The sequence below is a fragment of the Thermobia domestica genome, chromosome 9, assembly GCF_964235325.1.
Source record: "Thermobia domestica chromosome 9, izTheDome1.hap1.1, whole genome shotgun sequence".
NCBI lineage: Eukaryota > Metazoa > Arthropoda > Insecta > Zygentoma > Lepismatidae > Thermobia > Thermobia domestica.
Genome location: NC_137462.1, coordinates 131357580 through 131370062, shown reverse-complemented (window position 1 = coordinate 131370062; position 12483 = coordinate 131357580). Strand labels below are relative to the sequence as shown.

Here is a 12483-nt window from a genome sequence, read left to right as displayed (position 1 = left end):
CACAGTTTTTGTGTCCAAAAAAGCTCACTTAGCAGGAACTGGAATTGATCCACAAACCCCCAATCATTAGAGGTGTGCGCTCTACCACGGAGTCACTTGTGAGTCTTTGTTGGTAATAATAAGTTTTCAATGTAGGTGTACAATTGGTTCACCTGAAATTACAGCTATATTATCGAGCCTCCGGGACTGCCTTCTGTACTCAAATATTAAACTAAAACAGCTCCTCAATATCATTCGAAGTTAGTGATACTGGTACCTCTCGCTTCTCCAATCAATGGATATGGCGCCTTCCAAATATATGTACCACTACTCTTTTCGTAGAGCTCTGTATGAAGTAGCCTGACAGCGATTTCGCAATAGAACAACTACTCTAGCAAAGTTTCTCTAATTTTCTGTATTACTTGTAATACGGTATTGTGGCTATGGGCATCTTCAAAACACAATAGTTTCATTATTTTCTTATTTATCATTATTATTTTACATTCTAGAAACCTATCATCGGTCAATATTTACTTTTTTAACGTATGTAAAATGTAAAAAAACACAATGACCACTCAATGTTCACATGTATAAAAATTATTACACTACACTACAAAACTATACTGTATCAAACTGTAACTACAAAACATGCATTTGGCTTTTATTAAGTTAATGAATTCTACTTTAACAATACTATATATAACAGCAATTGGGCTAAAGATTGATAGAGCATTTTGATCTTAGTCATGTATGTCTGTATGATATGTGTGTCCATAAAGGTGGTGATGTCCGTGAACATAGTCGTGAGCATCTACAAGATCATAGTGGACATGATCGTGTTCATGATCATGATCGTGCAGCACAGGAACGAGCCTGTGACCATGGTGGCCATGATAATGATGACCATAATAATTATATTCTGGAACTACAATGGGACCTTTCAGCGGAGCGGAATATACTGGAGTCCTAACTTTCACTGGAATGGCCACAGGTGTTTTATAGGGAACAGCAACAGGAGTTTTCACAGGCACGGCTACTGGCGTTTTGACGGGTACAGGAACTGGGTCGAGTACAGGAACCGCAACTGGTTTAGCAACTGGAACAGCTACGGGTTTAGGAACAGCCACAGGCTGAGGAACAGGTACAGCTACAGGCTGTGGAACTGGGTAGGGTACAGGCTTTTCTACTGGTACTGCAACTGGTTTCGGGACTTCTACAGCAACTGGATGCGGAACTGGAACACCATATGGTTTTGGAACAGAATATGGTACTGCATGTGGAACAGGAATTGGGACAGGTCTCTCCACTTCGACCGGAACGGGATGTGGAACAGGGTAAGGAACGTCTTTCGTCAACGTAATTACTGTGTCAATCGACGTAATTCTTGCCGGAGAATCCACATATCCTGTTGGATATCCATATAGTCCAGCATAAGAACCTAACCCTGGGTATGAAAGATCACTTAAACTAGAAACAATAGGTTTAGCAAAGATAGATTCTGATAAAGTTGCAGGAGCTGCAGACGGAGTCGGAGTGACAACAGTGGTTATGGCTTCGGTGACGGTTGCTACAGTTGGAGTTGCCTCAAATAAAGCAGCTCCTCTTTTACCAGGCTGTTGGGGCTTCTGTTTACCCTTTTGCTTTGGAGGGATCGGTCGAAATGGTTGAGGACCAGTACCTTGTGACGATCCTACTTTCTGTTCTTGTTTCTCTTCTGGTTTGATGTCTTCCTTCTCTCCAAAGACCACCACACATAGTGTAAGAAGAAAGATCAACACCTGCAACAGGAAGAACTTCTATCATATAATTTTTAATACATTTCCTACTACTATAGAAAAGCTTTACATAATGAATATTCCTACAGTAAGATCCAGTCATGAAACTCAAGTTTCTTACACAGATTAACCACATACTATATAATGAATTTACTGTGCTTCTCAGGCTTTGTTTCACTCAACAAGGTAAGTTACAGTATTGGAATTATTTCTTTACACATAAAAGCACTCGAAATGGTGAGAATTTATTTAATATTTCAGTATATTCCAAAATAGTGAATAGCGTTATACCTATTTTTTTCTTAAGAAATACCATAAAACATTGTACCTTTGAAATAATTTGCAAATACTGACATTAATGGATATATGTCAATACTTCAATCAACTGAAGGTGGATTTTTTAATACTTGTAGGGGAAAGTGGGGGAATACCACGCAACGAGGGAATACCACGCACCCTATTTTCTCAGTTCTAATGCTTCGAAACTGATTCAGATTAGTGCTACTATCTAGTTTAGACTATGAAAGACATATTGCATGAGCGAGGCGCCAGTTGCTGCTAGGTGTGGTTCATGGCATGGCGAAATGTTGTTTTGCTGTAATTTCTTCTAATTTACTTCGTTTGCAAATTTAGAGGTATGTATTGAAATACTTAGTTCAATTTTATATTGTGCATACAGTGTTTTAGCGTAGTGTGTTAGTAGTAAGTCCATGCTAAATCTGTTTATATGAAACGGCGTGTAACTTCTGAAGGTTTAATTTTTCTTTCTCGACTTGGAATGAGGTAATTGCACGCATGTCGTCCATTGTGCGTGGTATTGCCCCTTCATGAAGCAGTTATCAAAAAAGTTTATGCTTCGTTTCTTTTCCTTTTTTTTATGTATATTGCAGATGCCATGATCTATATTAGGCAAACAGAGAAGTGCAAATGGACATTAGAACGACTACCAAACGCCATAGGAGCAATAAATGGCGGAAGAAAAATTAGAGAGATAGCAAATGATTTTGGAATACATGAGGCTACATTAAGAACAAAAGTAAAAGCTGGGACTGTCTGTTCTAAGAAAATGGGAAGAAAAGCTGTATTGAGCTCTACACAAAAAGCGGGACTTGCTGGTCACGCTTTACATTTAGCCAAGTTGTTTTACGGAATGTCTCCAATTGAACTACTCAGAATAGCTTATGAATACGCAGAAGCTAATAATATCAAACACAATTTGAATAAAGAAGGTCGACTTGCTGGGAATGATTGGTTGGAATTGCTTTTAAAGAAAAATTCCACGATAAGGTTAAGGAAATCTGAAGCAATTAGTATTAACAGGGTCGACGAATTCAATGAAGAAAAGGCGAAAGGGTATTTTAAGAACCTGACAGAAGTTACCGAAAAATATCATATCTGCGAAGATTAGATCTTTAACGTTGACGAAACAGGTATATTCATAGTATAGACACCAGGGCGTATTTTGGATCCAAAGGGAGTGAAACAGCTCAGAGCACTAATATCATGGGAAAGAGGTAAAACCGTTACAAAGCTGCCAGGTCTTACATACCCCTATGTTTATCTCCCAAGAAAACGCATGTCACCTCAGCTGGAGAAAGGAAAATCTACTGGATCTATATATTCTTGGGTGGAGTAATGAATCTAGTGGCTGCAACATTTTGCTCTTATTGCGAAACCGATAACAAATGATCCAGTCCTACCTATTTTGGATCACACGAGCCATATTTCATTAGAAATTTACAAATTTTGTAAGAAGAAAGGAATTGTTATGGTTACAATACCACCGCATACGTCACATAAACTTCAGCTGCTAGACCTCACCTTTTTTGGTCCCCACAAAACATATTTCAACCAAGAATACACACTGTTTGCGAAGCGCTACGTTAATGAAAAATTTCTCCATATGACTTAGTCGATATCTTTAATAGAGCTTATCTGCAAGCAGCAAATACGGACAAAGCTGTTAATGGTTTTAAACAAGCGGGTATTTGTCCTTTGGAGCTGGACACTTTTAGAAAAGATGATTTTGAAGCTGGTCAGCAATTCCAGGCCGTAGAACTTGAAGATAAAAGAGAGACTTCTGAAGAAGTGAATTCCCAATTGCTTTCCGATGCTCAAACTATTATAGGCTTACGCCAAAATGAACAACCATCTTCGACGAAAATAGGGCTAAATCGAGAACATTAACTACCCGGAACATCATCACAGCAGATACCATTGCTTGTCCAATCGTCTTCTTTACAAAATGAGGCTGTGAAAGTCTCAGATTTCTCCTATCTCCAGGTCTGCCAAGTCAACTCCTCGAAATAACAAAAAGCGTTCAGAAATCTTAACTTCTACTCCAACCAAGCGAATATTGGAAGATGCTGAATTCAGAAAGAGCACTAAGCGAAGAAAGCACCAGGAAAGCAAAGTTGAGAAGAAAACTCAAAAATTCGATGTTGGTGGAAAACGTGAAGACAACCTGAGGAAACAAACTAGAAGTTGACCTAAACGTACAGTCAACAAACGACATAAGCTTATGGAAAGAGATTCTAATGCTTCACGTTAAGGAATTAGTGCGTGCCAATACCCGATGTAATGCGTGTGATTACCCGATGTGGTGGGGAATACCACGCACTTGTTGTTTTCCACAAACTTTATTTTTACAGAATCTATGAAAATCAAGGAGCACTGCAAACGACCGAATATGAAACTAGAATGATTAAGTTACAACATACATTTTCCTCATGTTAATTTGTTTGATTTGTAGCGAGATATTGGAAAATGTACCTTAAGTGCGTGGTATTCCCCCACTTTCCCCTACTTCTTTTCGTAAGAGCAATAATATAACCTACGAATTAAAATGAATACATATTTCTTTAGATCTCAGGGTTGGTTTGAACCCCATTGCTCTCTTCTAGGCTAAATTACTGAAGTATGGCTCTACTCAAATTTTAAGCACATTCGAAAATCTATATTACAAATGGTTCAATCGTTTCCTATGAATCACAAATCTGAAATTCAAATATATTGATCCTCTTTCCTCCTTAAGGAGTAGAATTTTGTACAAATCTAGCATGCGTTTATTTATTTCTTATTTTTAATGATGAATTAATGAACAGGAAATCATCTATTTAACTTGAAGGGCTCGTGAGATATTTTATATGAGATATTTTAATTGTTTTTCCACCCAGGTTTACGATAAACATTTCAACCAAAATAGACTGTCATAAGAAGTTCTTGATTCGAGTGCTTACTACGTTCAAAAGTTAATTTGGAATGATTTTTATGTGTCAAGATGACCTACGTCAATTTCATTTATATATTCAAGGGTTAATGAGCTAGGTATATATAATAATATACTAAAATAAAAGTTGCATAAGTAGTATTTATTGTGCAAAATAGTGATCCGAAAATATCCTATTATATTCTAATGTTACTCTATAAAGACATTTCCTAAGATACTGCATAAGCAGTAATAAATTTTGTTAAGGGTATGCATAGTTAATAAGTCCAATCTTTAGAATTTGAATATTTAAAAGTAAATTCTCTTGACGTAACAGAAACCCTTAAGCGGTTTGGGTCTACCAGCTGGTTTGCGGTACTCATGCGTTTGGGATGGTGAGTGGTCAGTACACCTTACTCTCTCGACGTTAGTGGTGACCTTCTAGAGTGGAGTTCGCTCTTTCTTCATTTCAACTAGTTCCACGATTGTCCTCACGACACTGGGTGGGCGTCACAATGCCAATACCATCCAGTTAGTACGTACGGTCTCCAGAACCTTTTCTCTGATCAGACTACTTGATTTTGCTGGTGTCACGAAAAACGTTATTCAAGTGCTGCTAGAGCGTTGGGTGGATATCAAATCTATAAATAAGCCTAGAATTCTATAAATAAGCTTTTTTAAATTTAATAGCTCAGAAAAGAACTATGCTTGTAGATTTGGCTCCAATTGGAGGCAATGTTCCTATGCAAAGGCAAATATCCGTACAAATTTTAAGATTAATAGGGGAAGATGGGATAATAAGAGACAAAATGGCTGGTAGTTTGATTTATTATCAGAAAAACAGAATAATAATTCTACAGCTTACTATATCTTTCTGTGTATATCTTAGGCATATCCCTTGTAATCTCAGTTTAATAAGAAGGCACAGCATGAAAGAAATATGGGCAGCGTCTCTTATTACCCCATACGGGGTAATAAGAGACAACTGAAATTATATACATATATTCGGAGTCTTTTTGTACATTGGGAAGACATAAAATATTTTTTCTATTATATTGGTCAGTAACAAAGTATATATACACAAAGAATCAGAAATGTGACTTGAAAATTCTTAACATTTTAAATTACTTTTGTCTCTTATTATCTCGAGTGTCTCTTATTACCCCATCTTCTCCTATAACAGTTTTACATATTTCGGTGAAGTTACGCCTATACAAATAATATAATTTAAAACTCTAGAAAAAGATAATTTCTTTCTCTACTCCCCTTCTGTCAGAACTTCTAGCACAAGCCGTGATTCTCTTTATCGTAAGGACCATATCGTCACTGACAGATCACTTGCCCAAATTGTGAAATGGAATGCGCTATGGTGCTCCACTAAAACTTTTGTCTTCCATGTTATCAACAAATTGTAATCTCCTGAAAAAAATAAATTGAACACAAGTAGAAGCGTTACGTGCATACCGCCTGAAGGATTTTTTTTTTTTTGTATGACGTGATACTTTTTCAATTAATACTGAAACCGGAAGTGGGAGACTGGGAGTAGATTTCCATTACTAACAGTTTTAAGAATGGGGATGAAACGCATTGTTTAAACACTTGTAGCCCTTAAACAAAACCACTTCTCATTATCTATTACCGTTATTCCTTTATGGTAATTAGTGTTAAAACATGAAACCCTTTATTTTTACCACTTCCGGTTCGAATATCGCCTTCATCAACAAATTAGGTACCGGTACCTAACTTTTGACTCTCTACATCTTTGCTCAAAATTGACGATTATCCAACAAGTAGTTTTTAATCCGGACTGATTTTTTTCCACTTCCGCTCTGATGTACACACGAACAGTCAGTGTAAAATATATAAAGGAGTTTTGATAAACTAAACTCTTTAAAATAGCGAGAAATATTGTTTTAGAATAAGATTTAGCTGTCTAAGTGTAGATTCCATCTTCTCTCTTACCTCTGTTGCCACAGCTGCCGACATAGAAGACGGTGTTCTACTCCAAAGAAAAGGACAGTTTCAAAAGACCAATACTAACCACAACACTGTACTAAAGGCAGCCCCAACAACGAACGCACTGCTACTTCTAATTCTTCAAAATAAAATGAAATCATGCAATAAGATTCATAACGACGGTATAAATGAGCTGCACTTCAAATAACATTACAACATGCCATGAATGAAACGTGGCAGTCCTATCATGAAAGGAACAACAGCGTAACATTTAGTTAGAATAAAGTTAATATAATTTTATGTAAAACCGGAACACTTATTTACTTCTCAAAAGCGACAGTCTCGGTGTTAACTCCCCCACGATTACGAATACTTCCGCAGGACAATATCAAAAGAAAGGGCTACAAAAGTTCAAGATTAACAAGCAACAGTCAATGCAACATAGCCAGCAACAATAGAGAAGTTCTTCAATGACAAATACTTCCACACGCAGAAATCATCGAAAACTTAAAAACAACGATAAAGGTGAAGGGCTTTTAAACAAAAACCAGATGCTTTCCCCAAAAATTTTAATCATCGTAGTTTGTTCCTGGAGTGGCATTTATCCACCATTTTCGCTTTCAAGAATGGATCCCCGAAAAGCAGAAATGGTAAAGTGTAACATGATAGGAAGAAGTTTTGTATTTTATGCTGATGAGAAAGAATTAGTTTCCATTATTACTGTCGCGTTTAAAACGTTTGGTCACCTGGCTCAAATTTATAAATGCTGTAATGTGTCCTTGATCGGCTCTTCTAACCACCTATGATTTCTAAATATGACTGATCTAAAACAAAATAATAATTGTTATTGTGTGATCGTTACTGTGGTCGTTAAACCTGCCGTATTTTTTTTTCTCATGAAAATACGAGATACCTTTGATCTCCTCCCTCTCCCCAAACTTTTCACTCAATACATTTTTGGCATACATTTTTACTGGGTTATTTGAAATGGATACAAAGAAGTAACAAACAATCAGTAGTACCAGTGGAGTGACTGAAGGCTTTGGAGCCGTCCCGCAGATAGCGTGGAGCGGGGCCCCTTCTCTACGTCCCACTTCACGATTTGAGAGCCCCCTGATGGGTTGAGGCCCCCCGCATGCGGGGTCTGCAGGGCCCTTATTTACACCAATGAGTGGTACAATCTGTTCTCAGGAAACTCTTATGCCTGAATTTATGCCTCTCGATAACTCTTATGAGCAGTTTGCATTTACATGAATGGTTGCCGTTCGTTCCGGAACATCCGGGACAGTCACGTAATCAAAATCTGCGACCTGGCGTCCCGAAAATATTTCCCCGGGTGTTTATAGGTCCCGGATTTCAACGAAGAAGGAAGGAAATATTATAGTTTTTCACAGGATTAGATATATAATTATTCTCTTAAACTTCTGAGTATGACAATTCAAAAGTTTAAGGAAAAAATGTAATACATAACACATGGATTTAATTAAGTTCACGATTTAACTACTTTGACATTGAGCAAAGCATTTGTGCGAGTTATTGAGTTGTTAGTTTGTTAAAAATAACATAAATAAACTGAAAATTCAGGGAAAGAAGTTCTTTGAAGATAACAAACGCCGCCAGAACATATTGCCAATGAATTAACCGTTCTAAAAAAGAAAGTGAATACCACGTACAGACAAAACATGTGAAAGGAAACATCATACTTTAAATGACTCTGAAAGCCAGGAAACATAACAGATCCTGAGAAGTTAAAAAAAAAAAAATGCTTACCGAGGGGAAGGGGTAAATCGTTTACGTTTAATTAACGAGGGAGGAAAAGTTCTATTAAAATGACTAAAAATGTGATTACCTAGTACTTGAAGAACTTTATCCAATGGAAGAAAGTAAATTAGTATATAACACTTCTTTCCACTTTAAGCATTTCAAAGATTCTCGTAATTTAGTAGCGTCCTGGATTTTCATTTATGAAATATGACAACCCTATTTACATGAGACTTTTTCATCTGAATACGCTTAAAATTTGAGATAAAGTGAATTTCCGTTTACGCATTTTTGTTCATATAAAATTGGAACACTTCACTTGTATCAACAACAGGTAAGCTCGTGCACTTAATCAAAGATTGCAGATCCACTTGACTGCCAACCAACAGCTGCAACTCTGTGCTACAGACTCTTGTCTATTGATTTGCTCGCTATGAAATCGGAGAGAGTGGTGTAGTGTTAACTTGCTCCAAGCTGTTTTATGTTACAACTTATTGTTCATTCACTAATAACAGGATTTCTAGTCGATAAGCTGATATTGTTTGCAGAAATGGGACGGAACTAAAATACGGGACATTTGCATGTCCCGGCAAAGTTTACGGGGACACGGGTCCAAAATCGGGACTGTCCCCTTTTTTACTGGACGTATGGCAGGCTTAGTGGTCATGAAGTTTGAAATGATTAGCTATCTGTCTCCCTCTTTTCTAGTTCGTACTGTTAAAATAAGTTAGTTTTGTCTCACATTATGGAATTACGGTAGACTTCCAAACCACGTTATTTGGATTCTGTATTGATAAATCCAGATTTATCACATATAGTTCTTTTCTTCCTTTCTATTTTATTTTTCTATATTTGCATTTAACGTCCCACAATTATGCACCGAGGTTAGAGAAGATGGTGATGATGATAATGAAGGAAATAAGTGGAATGAAGAAAGTGGGAGAGAACGAGAGAATCTCAAGAAAACCCACGCAGATGATGTTTTCCAACTACAAAGCATACTTGACGAAATCTGAGATCGACCCAGGCACGCCATGCACTAGAGGTGAGGATTCTCGCACTGATTCACCCTGGGCCCAACTTGTGGTTCCAATACATTGATTGAACTCGAGATTTACCTTTTCGAATTCTAAGTTGACATCGAACAAACTGTTTCTCGCTATCTGTTACCATTTATGTATTGTGGAGATCAATCTTGAAAACGAAAATATTAATAGATGTCAACTATTCTCGGATTCAACAAAAGCATTGGGGGGCGCGGTGGCTCAGTGATGAAGCGTTCACCTCCGGTGCTTGGGATCCATGGTTCGATCCCAGCTCGTGCCGTGTGACTTTGTGGTGGACAAACACCGTGCTCGTGGATTTTCTCGGGGTTCTCCCGTTTCCTCCCACTTTCTTTATTCCACCAATTCATCCATTTCTCATAATCACTATCTCCTCTAGCCTAACCGGCATAAAAGTGGGACGTAAAACTTAAAGATTTTGTTTTCAACAGAAGCATTATATCTGAGACTGAAATTATGTTTTTGGACACTCAATTCATAACAAAATTCACTTCTCGCTATTAATTACCGTTTTTGTTCTACGAAGATCAATGTTATTGAAACCGGAAGTTGCAGTGGATTTTAACCACTTCCTGTTCTAGTATAGTGAAAAGAGCAGAGAATGGTGTATATTTCTTCAGATCCTAATAATTACATATCATAAAAGCGCTTACTGTGCTACTGTTTTTGCTTGCCATCTTAACACTGAAGTCAGAAATGTTAGATTATATCACTTCCAGTTCGGATAGGGGGATGAGGATGAACATCGAATGTATTTTATAAAAGCTCAATACGTATCAAATAACTGTTCGTCACTATTTCTCACCATTTTTGCTTTGATCTCTGTCAACAAATTGATGGACAGTTATAGCTCATTTACTTATGTATAGTGCGCACGTTTAATTGTATATTTCTCATATTTCACGCTCTTCTACTTCAAAATTTAACTCACTCTACGCTTTGATCACACTATCATAATGTTCTAGTTAGTTATATGATCAGTTCGCTTCTTCAGTTGCCAATATTTTATGATTTTTTTTTTAATGTTAGTGCCTTTAAAATAAATAGTATTGCAAATTATAGATTAACAACAGGCTGTATTTATCATGCTTGCCCGTTTGTAACATCAGAAATTTTAACAAAAAATAGTCATTCTGATTAATACTTAAATGTATGTCAACAGAAAATCACATATTTTAAAGTAATTAGACATAGATATACCTAAAATTTCCATAAATCTTCTCACTGAAATGATATGGTGCGTTGCTCGTCTATTTTCATTTTTTTTTTTAATTAAAAAGGCGGAGATAGTTCGTTGATTCCTATACGTATAGATCATAGCCAGAAACCAGTGCATTTTCCTGGCCTTTAGTAATGAAACAACTTTCACTCAACGTTATACAATACTTTTACCTGCGAGCGCACCGAAGAATCTGACCCCAAAATATATATATTTTTTTTAATTATTACGTCACCTCGTCATAAAATGACCGAAAGAAACAACCATATGAGTCGCATTCATATTTCATTTTATGTATTTGTTTATTTTTTCCCTTTGACAAAAATACGAAAACTGATACGATGTATTCTTGTTCTTTAAATGCTTTATGGCATTCAGCAAAGTCGTTATTTTGAAGTTTGCCCTAGATGCGAAGTATTTCGTGCGTTTATCAATAACTGGAATGCAGAATTATTACGTCTTGCGTTGTATCGCTTATCTTCTAGTCTGGCTAAAAATGTGAAATCACCTGAAAAATAGAAGTACGATCAGCAGTGTAGCCAGAAAGATTTTCTAAAAGGGTCCCATTAATTTTTCTGGGGTCGGACTTTTACATACTAAAAGTAAACCAAAACTCTTGTTGGGCCTGCGGTGCCTCATTGGTAGAGCGTTCACCCTCTAGTGCGTGGGGTTCCTGGTTCGATCCCAGCTCTCGTCAAGTGGACTTTGTAATGTGAGAGTATCACCATTGATCTCAATGATCGCGAAAACTATGGATTTGACTAATATCGGTCATTTCGGATTATTTTTACATGTCTCGGTATCCCCCTCCCACGCTGACCCCCGACCCGCAGCCGAATGGGGTGAATTTGGAAGTTAATGCGATTGGAGTTTCACCATTGATCTCAAGAGACTCCAAAAACTATGAATTTGACACTAATATCTTTCATTTCCTACTACTTTTACATGTCTCGGTGACCCTCCCCCCTGAGACCCCTCTGGTCCGATTTAAAAAAAAATACTCTTCGTCTTGGTCTGGGGCCTGGACCAAGGTACCAAACCAAAATTTGGTAACTCTTGGTCCACTCGTCTGGTCCCTAGGCTGCACACAGACGCACAGATGGACAGACAAACACTTTATTTTATTTTTTAATATATATATATATATATATATATATATATATATATATATATATATATATATATATATATATATATATATATATATTAGATTTTGATTTTCTGTAAGAATTAAAATTGTTCAATAAACACATATAACAAACGAGCTCGAATTAAGAGACAGGAAGAGTTCGTTTGAGAAATGGACCTCATCTGCCCCCATGGATACATTCCTGCCCCTGTGTGCCATTTTAGAATACTTGTACCGTCCAGAATCTAATTCCGTTATTTTGCAAATCTATCAATAAATTCCGAAGTAGATCTGGATTCGATTCTCGATAGGAGCATATATAATTCGGATCTCATGTTAAGAGCCTGCCTTACTAAAAATAATACACAATTTATCATTTTTCTTTTCCTTGT

At 36.9% G+C, this 12483-nt stretch overlaps 1 protein-coding gene across 1 annotated transcript in view; it reads right to left on the bottom strand.

Annotated features, from left to right (window-relative positions):
* LOC145661023 (uncharacterized) overlaps positions 1-12483 on the bottom strand; it is a 100482-nt gene that overhangs the window by 40772 nt on the left and 47227 nt on the right. The window contains exon 6 of the mRNA XM_081726459.1: positions 729-1757. Within this exon, the coding sequence (XP_081582585.1) occupies positions 729-1757 (1029 nt within the window). The remainder of the gene's footprint in view (positions 1-728; positions 1758-12483) is intronic.